Here is a 16,834-nt window from a genome sequence, read left to right on the forward strand (position 1 = left end):
ATTACTTATCCTGTACTGATCCTGAGTTACATGCTGTATTATACTCCAGAGCTGCACTCACTATTCTGCTGGTGCAGTTACTGTGTGCATACATTACTTATCCTGTGCTGATCCTGAGTTACATCCTGTATTATACTCCAGAGCTGCACTCACTATTCTGCTGGTGCAGTCACTGTGTACATACATTACTTATCCTGTACTGATCCTGAGTTACATCCTGTATTATACTCCAGAGCTGCACTCACTATTCTGCTGGTGCAGTCACTGTATGCGGCACGGTGGCTCAGTGGTTAGCACTGCAGCGCTGGGGTCGGGTATGAATCTGACCCAGGACATCTGCATGGAGTTTGCATGTTCTCCCCGTGTTTCCGTGGTTTTTCTCCGGTTTCCTCCCACACTCCAGACTGATGGGGACCTTAGATTGTGAGTTCCTGGGGACAGTGTGAAGCTAATGTCTGTAAAGCGCTGCGGAATATGTCAGCGCTATATAAGTGCGTAAAATGAATAAATATTCATCCATTACTGATCCTGAGTTACTGTATTCTTTGGAGCTGAAATCTTCCCGCATTCCCTCTGGTCTGCACAGAACCTGGTGATTTCCTCTTTAGGTGTTAGAGGGATGTTGACTGGTTCCAATGACAACCAGCAGAATTATGAATGCAGCTCTGGAGCAGAAAATAACCTATAAGGACACTGTTATGAGAACTCACAAACTGAATGCAGATTGCTACTCAGCATATAAGAGTCAGAACAGGACCCCCTATGAAGTAATGCAGGCGGGGGCTCACTATGTGACGGGGGCAGAATCGCCCTATAATTAGATTTTCTGTTCAGATCTTCAGGAGAGCAGAGCAGTCACGTGATCAGGGGGCAGGTGACCGTCCCGCAATGGTCAGGCCGCAGCCACAGAGCAGAGAGCCGTGACGTCACTGAGCCGAGGACAGGACTACACTTCCCGGCGTGCCGTGCGGCGGCCGCTGTCAGTTCACTCCTCCCAGCATGCACTGCGTGTGAGAGCTGCAGTTCCCGGCGTGCCGTGCGGCCATGCTCCTGTAAGTGTCCCCGGCCGAGCGCCAAGATGCCGATGAAGGGGCCCTTCCCGATCCGCCGCACCCTGCAGTATCTGCAGAGCGGGGAGGTGGTCTTCAAGAACAGCGTCAAGATCATGACCGTCAACTACAACACCCGGGGGGAGCACGGAGAGGGCGCCAGGTGAGGAGAGGGCACAGGGCGAGGGGTGCACCCACAGAGAGGCCACAGGGCGAGGGGTGCACCCGCAGAGAGGACACAGGGCGAGGGGTGCACCCGCAGAGAGGACACAGGGCGAGGGGTGCACCCGCAGAGAGGACACAGGGCGAGGGGTGCACCCACAGAGAGGACACAGGGCGAGGGGTGCACCCGCAGAGAGGACGCGGGGCGAGGGGTGCACCCACAGAGAGGTCGCGGGGCGAGGGGTGCACCCACGGAGAGGTCACGGGGCGAGGGGTGCACCCGCAGAGAGGACGCGGGGCGAGGGGTGCACCCACAGAGAGGTCGCGGGGCGAGGGGTGCACCCACAGAGAGGTCGCGGGGCGAGGGGTGCACCCACAGAGAGGTCGCGGGGCGAGGGGGGCACCCACAGAGAGGTCGCGGGGCGAGGGGTGCACCCACAGAGAGGTCGCGGGGCGAGGGGTGCACCCACAGAGAGGACACGGGGCGAAGGGTGCACCCACAGAGAGGACACGGGGGCGAAGGGTGCACCCACAGAGAGGACACGGGGGCGAGGGGTGCACCCACAGAGAGGACACGGGGCGAGGGGTGCACCCGCAGAGAGGTCACGGGGCGAAGGGTGCACCCGCAGAGAGGTCACGGGGCGAGGGGTGCACTGATACTGTGGGCGCAGGGTGAGAGAGGGGGTTTCAAGATACTTAGGGCACAGGTTGAGGGTATTAGGAGGGTGAGGGGCTCAGGATATGCAGATGATGGGTGCACGGGGCGAGGGGTGTACAGACACTTAAAGGGAATGTGTTTAACATATTTTTAAAGAATTTTTGGTGGTTATTTCTTATTTTCCATGTCACTGTCTAAGTGTCTATATTAAAACAATAACTATAAAATCCTGCAGTTTTCGCACCGGCCACTAAGCCTAATAATAGGCGCCACTTCTTGGTCTGTGCGGATCACTTTACTGCAGTTATCTGCTTATCTATACACAGAGGTGATATCATTACAGGCAGGATTAGAATGACAGATAAGACAGGATCCACCATTAACAATAGGTGATATCGCAGCTTATCTACTCCACCTCCCTGCACAATGACCTCTGCACAGGTCACAGAGCCTGGAAAACTCTGCCATAGAAGTCAATGAGGTCCCCTCCTGACCATTGTGTCTATGGCCCATGGGGATGGCGTAAAGAACAGCTCAGGCAAGATGTTCAGAAAATTTAATAAAAAATGTACAGTTAGGGGTGAGGACACTGGGGGTAACAGAGTGGTAACAGGGGGTGTGGACACTGGGGGGGCACAGGGTGGTAACAGGGGGTGAGGACACTGGGGGGGGCACAGGGTGGTAACAGGGGGTGAGGACACTGGGGGGGGGGGCACAGGGTGGTAACAGGGGGTGAGGACACTGGGGGGGGGCACGGGGTGAGGACACTGGGGGGGGCACAGGGTGGTAACGGGGTGAGGACACTGGGGGGGGCACAGGGTGGTAACGGGGTGAGGACACTGGGGGGGGCACAGGGTGGTAACAGGGGGTGAGGACACTGGGGGGGGCACAGGGTGGTAACAGGGGGTGAGGACACTGGGGGCACAGGGTGGTAACAGAGGGTGAGGACACTGGGGGGGCACAGGGTGGTAACAGAGGGTGAGGACACTGGGGGGGGCACAGGGTGGTATCAGAGGGTGAGGACACTGGGGGGGGCACAGGGTGGTATCAGAGGGTGAGGACACTGGGGGGGGCACAGGGTGGTAACGGGGTGAGGACACTGGGGGGGCGCAGGGTGGTATCAGGGTGAGGACACTGGGGGGGCGCAGGGTGGTATCAGAGGGTGAGGACACTGGGGGGGGGCACAGGGTGGTAACGGGGTGAGGACACTGGGGGGGGCACAGGGTGGTAACGGGGTGAGGACACGGGGGGTGCAGGGTGGTAACAGGGTGAGGACACTGGGGGGGCGCAGGGTGGTAACAGAGGGTGAGGACACTGGGGGGGGCGCAGGGTGGTAACAGAGGGTGAGGACACTGGGGGGGGCGCAGGGTGGTAACAGAGGGTGAGGACACTGGGGGGGGGCGCAGGGTAGTAACAGAGGGTGAGGACACGGGGGGGGGGCGCAGGGTGGTAACAGGGTGAGGACACGGGGGGGGGGCGCAGGGTGGTAACAGGGTGAGGACACTGGGGGGGCGCAGGGTGGTAACAGAGGGTGAGGACACTGGGGGCACAGGATGAGGACACTGGGGAGGGGCACAGGGTGGTAACAGAGGGTGAGGCTCATGTATATTTTGGGGCACAGGGTGAGGGGCGTACAGACAGGCTTAGTGGAGACAGAGCACCTGAAGTAACGGGGTGAGGGCACTGAGGAGTATGACAGGGTGACGAGGGGTCATCAGTGGGGTGAGGGGTATGAGGAGGGTGTTGATGGCACAGGCTTAGTGCTATAATAATATTGGGGTGAGACCTTAGGGTTGTTCACATCTTCCCTTTCATTCTCGTTGTCTTCTTGCAGGAAATTTGTCTTCTTTAACATTCCTCAGATCCAGTACAAGAACCCCTGGCTGCAGATTATGCTGCTGAAGAACATGACCCCCGCGCCCTTCCTGCGCTTCTACCTGGGTGAGTGCGGGGGCCGCGCATCTCTTATCGGAGGGGAGGGACAGTTACTAATCAGCTTTCCCTGATATCTGCGGGGTGGTCACCGTTACTATATCACCCTGTACTGCTGCCCTGACTCTGGCAGTCCTCACTGTTCATGAACCAGGAAGCTCAGGATGAACAGATGTACGCGTCCCTTCTGGACAATACAGTGAATGATCCTATTAATCTGCACTGTATTAATCCCAGTATTAATGCTGTTATCTCTGGGGGGGTTCTGTATAAACCCTGAGCCGTCTCCGCCCCGTTCGCTTACAGTCCGCGTGTCTTGTCTCGGCAGATGACGGGGATCAGGTCCTGGTGGATATCGAAGACAAAAGCCGTACCGAGATCTTAGAGCATGTGAAGAAAATCCTAGGAAAGACAGAGTAAGACCACCAATACCTCTCTGCTTGCTGTCAGTGAATTCATCTTTTACATCCGGAAGCTGGAATCCTGTGCAGACCTAAAACATCTCACAGCTGAAGGTTTGTTACAGTTGTATCCAATCTAACACAATTCGCTGTGAGCTCAACAGTCTGGATTGCAGACTGATACATTTTATCTGCACTGATACATTGTAACAAACTATCAGTCTGGAGTTCGGACCGTTTAGCTCACAGAGTATTGTCTAGACTGGATACAGTAGTAACAAATCCTGCTGTGAGAACATTTAGCCTCTGTTCACACTTATATTATCGACTTTCCATCGGGATTTATTGACTGCAGGAATATCGCACACAAAACCTGATGGATCCAATTTTGAGCCAGTGTCATACTGGTTAATTTTTTACTTATCTTCATAGTAATCAGAGCTCCATTTTCCTGATACAGAGCTCCAAATCCCCTGCATAGTCACAGTTACCTGATAAAATCCTGACTTCCTACAGCCACCACTAGAGGGAGCTCCCTGTATGCAGATTATCAAGCATAGCACAGTATGTAGTGCGCTCCCCCTAGTGGTGGCCGCAGGTAGACAATTCAGTCATCTAACACTGTGGCCATTCAGGGGATTTGGAGCTGTGTGTCAGAAAAACGTAACTCTGACCGCTGTAATTATTATGTTTTACAGATTAGGGCAGTGTTTCCCAACCAGTGTGCCTCCAGCTGTTGCAAAACTACAACTCCCAGCATGCCCAGCCATGCTGGGAGTTGTAGTTTAGCAACAGCTGGAGGCACACTGGTTGGGAAACACTGGATTAGGGTACTTTCAGACTTGCGTTGTTGGATTCCGGCAGGCAGTTTCGTTGCCGGAACTGCCTGCCGGATCCGGAAATCTGCATGCAAACGGATCTGGATGCGGATCCGTCTCACAAATGCATTGCAAGGACGGATCCGTCTCTCCGGTTGTCATCTGGAAAAACAGATCCGGTATTTATCTTTTTCACATTTTATAAACCGGATCCGTTTTTTTTGGAACACTTGGGGCCGGATCCGGCATTAATGCATTTCAATGGAAAATAATGCCGGCATTCCGGCAAGTGTTCCGGAATTTTGGACGGAGAAAATACCGCAGCATGCTGCGGTATTTTCTCTGTCCAAAAACCGTACAGTGACTAAACTGAAGACGTCCTGATGCATCCTGAACGGATCGCTCTCCATTCAGAATGCCTGGGGATAAAACTGATCAGTTCTTTTCCGGTATTGAGCCCCTAGGACGGAACTCAGCGCCGGAAAAGAATAACGCAAGTGAGAAAGTAGCCTTAAATGGGCACAGATTTTAGGACAATATGGGGGGTACTCACAATTGGCCCTTGTCCACGACCCTCCACCAGGTTTATTTCCTGTAAATATCTTGTATTTTCTCCCCACAGAGAGACTCTAAAAGCAGAAGAAAAGGCAAAAATGGTGTCGTCCAATCCCGCCAACTTTGGCCCCAAAAAGTACTACCTGCGCAAGTGCATGTGTGAGGTGGATGGGCAGGTCCCGTGCCCCGGGCTGGTGCCGCTGCCAAAAGAATTGACTGGGAAGTACAAAGCTAAACTGAGAGCTGGGACTGAGGTGTGACCCGCCCGTATCGATGCCGGGGGCACCGCGGCGGTGGCGGCCTACCTGCTGTCATCACTGCTGTTGTTTTTTTTGTTTTTTTTTATAAATTAAAAGACGTTGGTTATTTTCACGGCTGTTTTATCCAGGGCTGTGGAGTCGGTAGATAAATGCTCCGACTCAGACTCCTCAGTTTTTTGTACTTCCGACTCCGACTCCCCGACTCCGACTCCTCTGTATTTAATATGCAAATGTATTTTATACATTCCTTGAAGGAAAGAAAGAAGTTCTTCTAAGCTCTTCTAGCACAGAGAGGTAGTTGGGCAGAAGCTGCTGCCTTCTCCTTTGTGTGCTGATCTTCTGCTGAAGACAGGGCAGTGGGAGGATCCAAGAAGGGACATTTATTTTAAAACATGATTTCCCTAGAAGAATCCCATAGTCATGTTTAAAGTTTAAGATAACATTCTGAGTTTACACGTTTTATAGCCTTAGCTGAATGACAGCAGTTTTTCCAATGGTTTACAGCAGGGATGTCAAACTCGTGGCCCTCCAGCTGTTGCAAAACTACAACTCCCATCATGCCTGGGCATACTACAGCTATCAGGGAATGATGGGAGTTGTAGTTTTGCAACATCTGGAGGGCCATGAGTTTGACATCCATGGTTTACAGCTTCAGTCTTGAACTATTGACCCTCCATTCCCTTCACTTATACAAGTGTCTCTAGTCCTGCAAAACACATATTTACTTAATCCCTTATCAGTGAGAGGCGAGGATAACCATGGGCATTGTGTTCCCTGTAACATCAGAACACAACACAATGGAAAGTATATGTATTGCCACTCCTAATTGTGCATTGCGTGCCATATAGTGAAGCATATGAAAAGCATGCTTCTTCACATCACTGAACGCGTTTGTTTTGCGGTTACGTGAGGCACTGCGTGCATTGGCCTTTATTCTTACAGTAGAGAAGTCATTAATTATAACTGTTTATGAATTCGGACATTTAAACTTGCTTTTTAATTTTTTTATTCCAATTTAAATTTAGTAGGAGTCGGAGTCGGTTCATTTTTTGCCGACTCCGACTCCAGGTACCCAAAATTGACTCCGACTCCGACTCCAGGTACCCAAAATTGACTCCGACTCCGACTCCACAGGCCTGGTTTTATCCTCTGGTGGCGGGTCGTGCGCCGCCTCGTCAGAGATATCTAGTGAAAGAGGGGCAATCAATGAGAGTTTCAGGAGGGGACCCTCAAAAATAAAAAACACACCCATAGCAGTACATGATGGGTGGGGGGCATTTACTTGTTTTGTGATTTTTGTATTCCATGTCTTGGAACTATCTTAGCACCGGCCTGTTCAGACCTCACCAGGAAAAACTAAAATGTTCTGCCGCCCTGGGCTCTGTCTGTGCCTCTGATTCTCCATAAGGGGGAGAACCCGGAAAGCTTTCTGTTACCACACAGGCTTGTAGGGTGAGGAAGAAGACCGTGGACCAAGGCTGAAGCTCTAACGGGGTCCTGTATAGTGTCTCCAGCTATAAACTCCTAGCGTGTCCAAACAGCTGCCGGCAGGAGACCAAGGCTGCAACCCGTGATTTATAAAGATTGACAGGACCCGTGCAGTGGTCTCCAACCTGCGGCTCTCCAGCTGAGTGAAAACTACAACTCCCAGCATGCCCTTACAGCTGCAGGCTTGTGGGCTGAGAAAGATGACTGGGAGACCAGAGCTGCAATCCCATGAGACAACAGGTTTGATAAGACCCTGTGCAGTGGTCTCCAACCTGCGGCTCTCCAGCTGTTTCAAAACTACAGCTCCCAGTGTGTCCTAACAGCAGCAGGGTTGTAGGCTGAGAAAGGAGACCCATGACCTATGAAGTTAGACAGGACCTTGTGCAGCTGAAGTTCTGCAGCAGCTGGGGAGCGCCACCATTTTTCTCTCCATCAGGAAAGCAGGCAGATGAGCCCAGGGAATATTCTTTTATGGCACTGGCTTGTAGAATGAGAAGGGAGACTTCAAGTCTGACAGGACCATGTGCGGTGTTCTTCCACCTATTGCAATACTACAACTCCCAGCATGCCTTAGCTGCAGGCTTGTGGGCTGAGAAGGGAGACCGGAGCTGCAGTCCCATGAGACAAGTTTGATAGGACCCTGTGCAGTGGGGCTTTCCGGCTGTTGCAAAGCTAGAAGTGTTAGCATGCCCTGACATGACAGCTGCAGGACCAAGACACATGAGGATTTGACAGGACTCTGTGCTGTTGCCATTTTGCATCATCTAGAGCAGTGTTTCCCAACCAGTGTGCCTTAAGCTGTTGCAAAACTACACCTCCCAGCATGCCCGCACAGCCAAAGTCTGTCCGGGCATGCTGGGAGTTGTAGTTTTGTAACAGCTGGAGGCACACTGGTTAGGAAACACTGATCTAGAGACCCGCAGGGTGAGGACCGCTGCATTGGCCCCCATCCAACTTATATCATGGAGCTGCAGCCGTAGTCTCCCTTCTCAGCCTACTAGCCTGAAGATGTCGCCATGCTGGAGACCACCAACTTCGTGTAATGGAGTAAAAACATAGTTGGTGAAATTGTACATCTATAAATAATATTACGGGGGAAATGTCTGCAGTGAAATGTAATTAAGGAAGTTTTCCCGGATTCCGTCAGTCGTTCCCGTGACACCTCCGACGCTGGAGTAATGGCAGGTAATCCGGGCGATTTCCATTTGAATCCTCCGATGCTTTTGATCAGCGCCTTCTCCGGGGTCTTTTGATGTCGCAGCGAGCAGTAATTACCGTCTCATTTCCATGTCTGCCGCTCAGTGATTAGCGTGAAGGGGCCGCAGATCAGAGAGATACCTTCTGCCTCCCTCTCCAAGTAGGGCAGATCTTTATTCCCGCAGATATCCTGCTCTTTAACCCCTTCTGCTCTTCCTGCAGAACTACAAGCCCCAGCAGATCACCCCGTGTGCCCAGTTGGATATTTGCATTGCCCCATGTTGGATATTTTTGGCTGATTATTGTTTAAAAGGGACTCGGTCACTAAGGAAGGATCCATTTAGATAAAAATGGAAAATAATCCCCCTCAACGTGCCAGTCGGGGCCGTTTCCCACCGCTCCTATTAAACCAGACTTCTTCATGGAGTCTGGGAAGTGTCATCTGACTAAGGAGGCTGATAGGGCATGTATGAGAAGCTACCTGACTGGCACTTTGGGGTCCATATTGGGGCTAGCTGCTGCAATGACAGATCAACCATAGCGGCACAATTTGTGGCAGTGGGTGAAGGAAGACGAGTCTGGGGGAGATGGGTGCACCTACTGACTATACAGTTGCAAGAAAAAGTATGTGAACCCTTTGGAATGATATGGATTTCTGCACAAATTGGTCATAAAATGTGATCTGATCTTCATCTAAGTCACAACAATAGACAATCACCGTCTGCTTAACCTAATAACACACAAAGAGTTAAATGTTACCATGTTTGTATTGAACACACCATGTAACCATTCACAGCGCAGGTGGAAAAAGTATGTGAACCCTTGGATTTAATAACTGGTTGAACCTCCTTTGGCAGCAATAACTTCCACCAAACGTTCCCTGCAGTTGCAGATCAGACGAGCACAACGGTCAGGAGTAATTCTTCACCATTCCTCTTTACAGAACGGCTTCAGTTCAGCAATATTCTTGGGATGTCTGGTGTGAATCGCTTTCTTGAGGTCAGGCCACAGCATCTCCATCGGGTTGAGGTCAGGACTCTGACTGGGCCGCTCCAGAAGGCGGATTTTCTTCTGTTTAAGCCATTCTGTTGCTGATTTACTTCTATGCTTTGGGTCGTTGTCCTGTTGCAGCACCCATCTTCTGTTGAGCTTCAGCTGGTGGACAGATGGCCTTAAGTTCTCCTGCAAAATGTCTTGATAAACTTGGGAATTCATTTTGCCTTCGATGATAGCAATCCGTCCAGGCCCTGACGCAGCAAAGCAGCCCCAAACCATGATGCCCCCGCCACCATACTTCACAGTTGGGAGGAGGTTTTGAGGTTGGTGTGCTGTGCCTCTTTTTCTCCACACATAGTGTTGTGTGTTTCTTCCAAACAACTCCACTTTGGTTTCATCTGTCCACAGAATATTTTGCCAGTGCTGCTGTGGAACATCCAGGTGCTCCTGTGCAAACTGAAAACGTGCAGCAATGTTTTTTTGGACAGCAGTGGCTTCCTCTGTGGTTCCTCCCATGAAATCCATTCTTGTAGTGTTTTACGTATCGTAGATTAGCTAACAGGGATGTCAGCATATGCCGGAGACTTCTGTAAGTCTTTAGCTGACACTCTAGGATTCTTCTTCCCCTCATTGAGCAGTCTGCGCTGTGCTCTTGCAGTCATCTTTATAGGACGGCCACTCCTAGGGAGAGTAGCAGCAGTGCTGAACTTTCTCCATTTATAGACAATTTGTCTTACCGTGGACTGATGGACAGCAAGACTTTTGGAGATACTTTTATAACCCTTTCCAGCTTTATGCAAGTCAACAATTCTTAATCGTAGGTCTTCTGAGAGCTCTTTTGTGCGAGGCATCATTCACATCAGGCAATGCTTCTTGTGAAAAGCAAACCCAGAACTGGTGTGTGTTTCTTATAGGGCAGGGCAGCTGTAACCAACACCTCCAACCTCATCTCATTGATTGGACTCCAGTTGGCCGACACCTCACTCCAATTAGCTCTTGGAGATGTCATTAGTCTAGGGGTTCACATACTTTTTCCACCTGCACTGTGAACGTTTACATGGTGTGTTCAATAGAAACATGGTAACATTTAACTCTTTGTGTGTTATTAGGTTAAGCAGACTGTGATTGTCTATTGTTGTGACTTAGAAGAAGATCGGATCACATTTTATGACCAATTTGTGCAGAAATCCATATAATTCCAAAGGGTTCACATACTTTTTCCTGCAACTGTACATTTACCCTGCAGGGGCCACGATGAATGGCCTGGACATGGTCTTAGCGCCTCCCGACCGTGGGTCCTGGGGGAGTCCACAGCCTCTATCTGCAGTCTTAAAGGGGTATGGGGTCAGACCTGGATCCTGAGAGTGAGGGAGCAGCAGAGCCGATTCAGCACCACCGAAAGATCCATGGATTTCCGCTGCGGATTTGCAGTTATACATGCCGCGGATCCACACATGGATTTAGTCCTCTTCAGAGGGGTTAATCTGCACGTGACCACCCAGCATAGATTCCGCACAAAGACGGGACATATCCAATCGGAGCACGTAAAAATCCACTTAATGGTTGCAGTAAGGACTAAATTTCCCGCTGACAATAGGAGGCAGATTTTAAGCAATAACAGGCGCAAAAATCTACCTTAAAGGGGCTTCCAGAATTAGAGAAACATGCCTTTCTAGAAACAGCGCCACCCCTGATCACGGGTTGTGCAGCAATATCACCCCCGACCTGAGGACAGGTGTGGCAGTGTTTTTCTAATCCAGGACTTACCCTACATCTACGGGTTACACATTCGTTTTGACGTTTCCGAGGTTTTGTTAATGACACCAACACGGTTTAGTTAACTTTTATTTTATTTTTAATTATAGAAAAGTTTCCAGCAGTCGGAGAAGTTATCACATGCATCGTCTGCAGCATAAATACATAACTCACATTCAGACTCTCACGGCACAAGAGCAGAGGGCGGCGGAGCCGTATAGTGTCCTTAGGACTAGTGATACGCACCATGGCTGGAAGTACAGTGCCGGGCCGGGACACGCCCCTTTAGTACAGTGTCGGGCCAGGACACGCCCCTTTAATTTAGGGCCTCCACAAGCCATAGACTAAACAGACTCTTAAAGGTGCAGTCCAGTCATATGATAATGAAAAGTTATGCAACTTCTTTGCATACTTTTCAAGATCTCCAATTGCTTTGAAGGAATAGGAACATTTCTCTTTACATTCAGAGACACACAGAACAGACCCTAAGACTACACGGACACGACAGTGAAAAAAAAACGTCCATTAAAAACGTAATTATTTCACCGATGCCTTTCTGAGAAATGGATGTTAAAAATAGACCGATTAAATTGTATGGGGGCAGTCTGTCAGTGAAAAACGGACAAGATAGCACACGTTCAAATTTTTTACGGCCGTTTTTCACTAACAGTCCAAAAAACTGCCGTGTGAATAACCCCATAGACCAGGGATGTCAAACTCGTGGCCCTCCAGCTGTTGCAAAACTACAACTCCCATCATGCCTGGGCATACTACAGCTATCAGGGAATGATGGGAGTTGTAGTTTTGCAACATCTGGAGGGCCATGAGTTTGACATCCATGCCATAGACGATCATTGGTCTTAAAACAGACGTGTGATGTCCGTTTTTCACTGTCGCGTGCAGGTAGCCTAATATGTCTCACCACGTGTTACAATTGTATCCAGCCAGCAAAAATGTCTGTTACAATGTATCAGTATGGAATTAGCTCAGGGACGATTGTTTAAAACTGGATACTATTGTATCAAAGCTTCAGCTGTGTGAGAAGTATTCCCATTCACAGACTGCAAGCAGAGATATTGAAACTGGCAAGAAAATGAAGCAAAGAGTATACTGTAGAGCACAGACCCTTTAAAGCTGAGGATGATAATGCGTTTGATCAATAAATTATGGATATTAGGGCTGATTACAGTGAAGATCTCATTAGTAAGTAGCTGATTTATTAGTGAGCAGCGGTGCGGCGTCACCATCGGCGGCTGCTGTTCTATGCTAATACAATACACGGAGAGCTTCTCTGCTGGAGCCTGGTTCACATTTTGCTGTTATTGTGCTGTTATTTCTTGATCTGCATTTCGACTATGATGCGGTTTTTAGGTCTCGCTGCAGGTTTTCTTCAAGATCTGTGCAGATCTGATGCCAACATTGAGCGTTTCATACGATCAACTCTAAGGACCCTTTTACACAGGCAAGAATTCCGTGCGGGTGCAATGCGTGAGGGGAACGCACTGAATCCGGACCCATTCACTTCAATGGGGCTGTGCACGAGCAGTGATTTTCATGCATCACTTGTGCGTTGCGTGAAAATCGCAGCATGCTCTATATTGTGCGTTTTTCACGCAACGCAGGCCCCATAGAAGTGAATGGGGACACGTGAAAATCACAAGCATCCGCAAGCAAGTGCGGATGCGGTGCGATTTTCACGCATGGTTGCTAGGTGACGATCGGGATGGGGACCTTTATTAGGGCAGAGAGCTGAGCGCTCAGCTAGAGGAGAAAAAATTATATTGTGCATCTTTTATTTTCTAGATCGGGCTCCTCTGACATTCTGCTTCTGGAGCTGCAGGTTCACAGCTCAGTGGATGCTCCACGATTGTGGGTCTGCCGTTTCAGAGCTCAGTGGCTGACCCCTGCTTATGGATCTGCAGGGGAAGAGCTCAATGAGTGTCCCCTGCTTGGTAGCTCAGTATATGTTCTCCGCTCGTGGAGCTGCAGGGTCAGAGCTCAGAGAGTGCTCCCTGTTTGTGGAGCTGCGGGTTCATAGCACATTGTGCGTTCTCCGCTCGTGGAGCTGCAGGGTCAGAGCTCAGAGAGTGCTCCCTGTTTGTGGAGCTGCGGGTTCATAGCACATTGTGCGTTCTCTGCTTGTGGAGCAGCAGGGTCAGAGCTCAGAGAGTGCTCCCTGTTTGTGGAGCAGCGGGTTCATAGCACATTGTGCGTTCTCTGCTTGTGGAGCAGCAGGGTCAGAGCTCAGAGAGTGCTCCCTGTTTGTGGAGCTGCGGGTTCATAGCACATTGTGCGTTCTCTGCTTGTGGAGCAGCAGGGTCAGAGCTCAGAGAGTGCTCCCTGTTTGTGGAGCAGCGGGTTCATAGCACATTGTGCGTTCTCCGCTCGTGGAGCTGCAGGGTCAGAGCTCAGAGAGTGCTCCCTGTTTGTGGAGCTGCGGGTTCATAGCACATTGTGCGTTCTCTGCTTGTGGAGCAGCAGGGTCAGAGCTCAGAGAGTGCTCCCTGTTTGTGGAGCTGCGGGTTCATAGCACATTGTGCGTTCTCCGCTCGTGGAGCTGCAGGGTCAGAGCTCAGAGAGTGCTCCCTGTTTGTGGAGCTGCGGGTTCATAGCACATTGTGCGTTCTCTGCTTGTGGAGCTGCAGGGTCAGAGCTCAGAGAGTGCGCCCTGTTTGTAGAGCTGCGGGTTCATAGCACATTGTGCGTTCTCTGCTTGTGGAGCTGCAGGGTCAGAGCTCAGAGAGTGCTCCCTGTTTGTGGAGCTGCGGGTTCATAGCACATTGTGCGTTCTCGGCTTGTGGAGCAGCAGGGTCAGAGCTCAGCAGCTGTTCCCTCCTTATGGGGCTGCAGGTTTAGAGAACAGTATTTGTCTACTTTCACACTGGCGTTTTGGCTTTCCGTTTGTGAGATCCATTCAGGGCTCTGAATCGGTCCAAAACGGATCAGTTTGCATTCTAATACATTCTGAATGGATAAGGATCCGCTCAGTTTGCATCAGTTTAGTCTCCATTCCGCTCTGGAGGCTGCTTGCAGCGTTTTGGTGTCCGTCTGATGAAACTGAGCCAAACGGATCCGTCCTCCATTGACTTTTAATGGTGTTCAAGATGGATCAGTTTTGGCTATGTTAAAGATAATACAAACGGATCAGTTCTGAACGGATGCAGACGTTTGCATTATCTGAACGGATCTGTCCATGACGGATCCGCACAAAACGCAAGTGTGAAAGTAGCCTAAGTTCTCTTCTTGAGGAGCTGCAGGCTCAGAGCTCAGTGGGTATTCTCTAGCTCAGTATATGTTCTCTGCTTGTAGATCTGCAGTTTCTGGGCTCAGTGGGCATTCCCTCCTTATGGGGCTGCAGGCTCAGAGCTCAGTGGGTATTCTCTAGCTCAGTATATGTTCTCTGCTTGTAGAGCTGCAGTTTCTGGGCTCAGTGGGCATTCCCTCCTTATGGAGCTGCAGGCTCAGAGCTCAGTGGGTATTCTCTAGCTCAGTATATGTTCTCTGCTTGTAGATCTGCAGTTTCTGGGCTCAGTGGGCATTCCCTCCTTATGGAGCTGCAGGCTCAAAGCTCAGTGGGTATTCTCTAGCTCAGTATATGTTCTCTGCTTGTAGATCTGCAGTTTCTGGGCTCAGTGGGCATTCCCTCTTTATGGAGCTGCAGGCTCAGAGCTCAGTGGGTATTCTCTAGCTCAGTATATGTTCTCTGCTTGTAGATCTGCAGTTTCTGGGCTCAGTGGGCATTCCCTCCTTATGGAGCTGCAGGCTCAGAGCTCAGTGGGTATTCTCTAGCTCAGTATATGTTCTCTGCTTGTAGATCTGCAGTTTCTGGGCTCAGTGGACATTCCCTCCTTATGGAGCTGCAGGTTCAGAGCTCAGTGGGTATTCCTAACCTCTCCTCCTCTCTCTCTGCTCTAGCCTCCATCTCCCGCCCGCTCTCACATTAACATGGCTCTACTAGCTGCAATTCCAGGGGGACAATTCGACTCAGAAGTCTCCTCAGAGATACTTAACCTGCTGTGTGTATCGAACGCTGATCTGCACTGTACACAGAGTCCTGCAGGAGGAGGAATACAGACTAGATACAGTTTTTTTTTGTAGTCTGTAACCATGGAGACACAGTTCTTCAGAGTGGCTGTGTACCCAAAACAATGGATTATATTTTTTTTAAATCAAAACTAAATTGCTTTATTTATTCTAAATTACGAATTAGAGGAAAAAAAATGTCATGGTTGCAAATGTGAACACAGCCTTAAAGGCAAAGCAGCATCTCAGCAGAGGAAGCAGCGCCCCCTATAGTCTCCGTACAGCAGCACCGCACGCAGCTCAGCATAATGTGATATATAAAAAGTGTTAACAATAATAATAATAATAATAATCTGCCAATCATTTACTACATTGCACAGTGACCAATCAGCATGCAGCGTGGACCTTGCATCGTCATGCTGATTGGTTGTAACGATTTGTGCGGCGCAGGTCGTCCGTCATGTAACGTGTAAGTGCGCTGGGTAATGAAATCAGAGAGGCCGCCTAATAACAGCAACAGACGGCACAAGGTATAAAATATAACGGCAGAAATAATACTCCTCTCTCCTTGAGTTTGGCCCTAAGAGGACAAGGGCCACCAAACTACATTACTATAGTACTTCCTCGATAAGGCTCCATTCACACGTCCGTAATTATGGGTCCGCATCCGTTCCACAAATTGCGGAACGGGTGAGGACCCATTCATTCTCTATGGGGCAGGAATCTATGCGGACCGCATCCGCATTTCCGGAGCGCGCCGCTGATCTTCCGGTCCGCGGCTCCAGGAAAAAAAAATAGATTATGTCCTATTGTTGTCCGCAATTGCGGACAAGAATAGACATTTCTATGGGGGGGTGGGGGGGGCGGCCGGGTGCACTACGGACGTGTGAATGGACTCTCTTTTCATAAAATTGGTAGGAGGGAAACTCCAGTCACATCCAGAGCTGCATTCCCAATTCTGCTGGTAGCTGTCGCTAGAAATAGTTCAACACTGTTCATATGACAGACACAGTGCTAACGACTAACCAAAATGCATTGCATTCAGGGAGGGGTAGTGCTACTTCTTACTGAAAAATACCCGGTATACATAGTAACACTACATCTCCCGCAATGCTATACAGCATAACCTGCTGACATCCAGCGGAGGTGTGAGGTTGCAGGAAACCTACGGAATTTTGAAAGCAGCTTTGGATGGAACCAGAGTATAAGCCATAATATATTAAACATAAGTTATTGGGGTTTCGTACGCTTCTCCGTTAATGAGGAAGGGGGGAGAAGGGCATTATACAGTCATGGCCGGGGCGCTTTGATCTATGATCTCCGAGCCAATCAGGAATAAGTACAAGTACGCCGACGACGAGCACAGACGTTATACACACACACGTACACACAGTAATACTGGCGCGTCGAATAATACAGTCCAAAAAATACTGACGAAAGATAAGATTGTGCTTCAAAGCAAAACGCTGCAAAATCTCCTTCAGATACCACAATCACATGCAGCACAACAGGCAGTAAAGTGAGGGCCCGTCTGTATCGG

The 16,834-nt window shown here is 49.9% G+C and overlaps 1 protein-coding gene across 1 annotated transcript; it reads left to right on the forward strand.

Moving 5' to 3' along the window:
* Positions 1–995: 995 nt before the first annotated feature.
* On the forward strand, positions 996–5,947 carry MRPS25 (mitochondrial ribosomal protein S25). The gene is made up of 4 exons (XM_044301744.1): positions 996–1,212; positions 3,704–3,810; positions 4,130–4,217; positions 5,643–5,947. The coding sequence occupies exons 1-4, from the start codon at positions 1,079–1,081 to the stop codon at positions 5,833–5,835; spliced, it is 522 nt and encodes a 173-aa protein (XP_044157679.1). The 5' UTR covers positions 996–1,078; the 3' UTR covers positions 5,836–5,947.
* Positions 5,948–16,834: the final 10,887 nt, after the last annotated feature.

The sequence above is a fragment of the Bufo gargarizans genome, chromosome 7, assembly GCF_014858855.1.
Source record: "Bufo gargarizans isolate SCDJY-AF-19 chromosome 7, ASM1485885v1, whole genome shotgun sequence".
Classification (NCBI taxonomy): domain Eukaryota; kingdom Metazoa; phylum Chordata; class Amphibia; order Anura; family Bufonidae; genus Bufo; species Bufo gargarizans.

What these genes read in the sequence shown, in the direction of transcription:
- MRPS25 (XM_044301744.1), top strand. Translation starts at nt 1,079, where the DNA reads ATGCCGATGAAGGGGCCCTTCCCGATCCGCCGCACCCTGCAGTATCTG. An exon ending in GAGCACGGAGAGGGCGCCAG is followed by an intron (nt 1,213 to 3,703) that starts GTGAGGAGAGGG and finishes GTCTTCTTGCAG; the next exon opens with GAAATTTGTCTTCTTTAACA. An exon ending in CTTCCTGCGCTTCTACCTGG is followed by an intron (nt 3,811 to 4,129) that starts GTGAGTGCGGGG and finishes TTGTCTCGGCAG; the next exon opens with ATGACGGGGATCAGGTCCTG.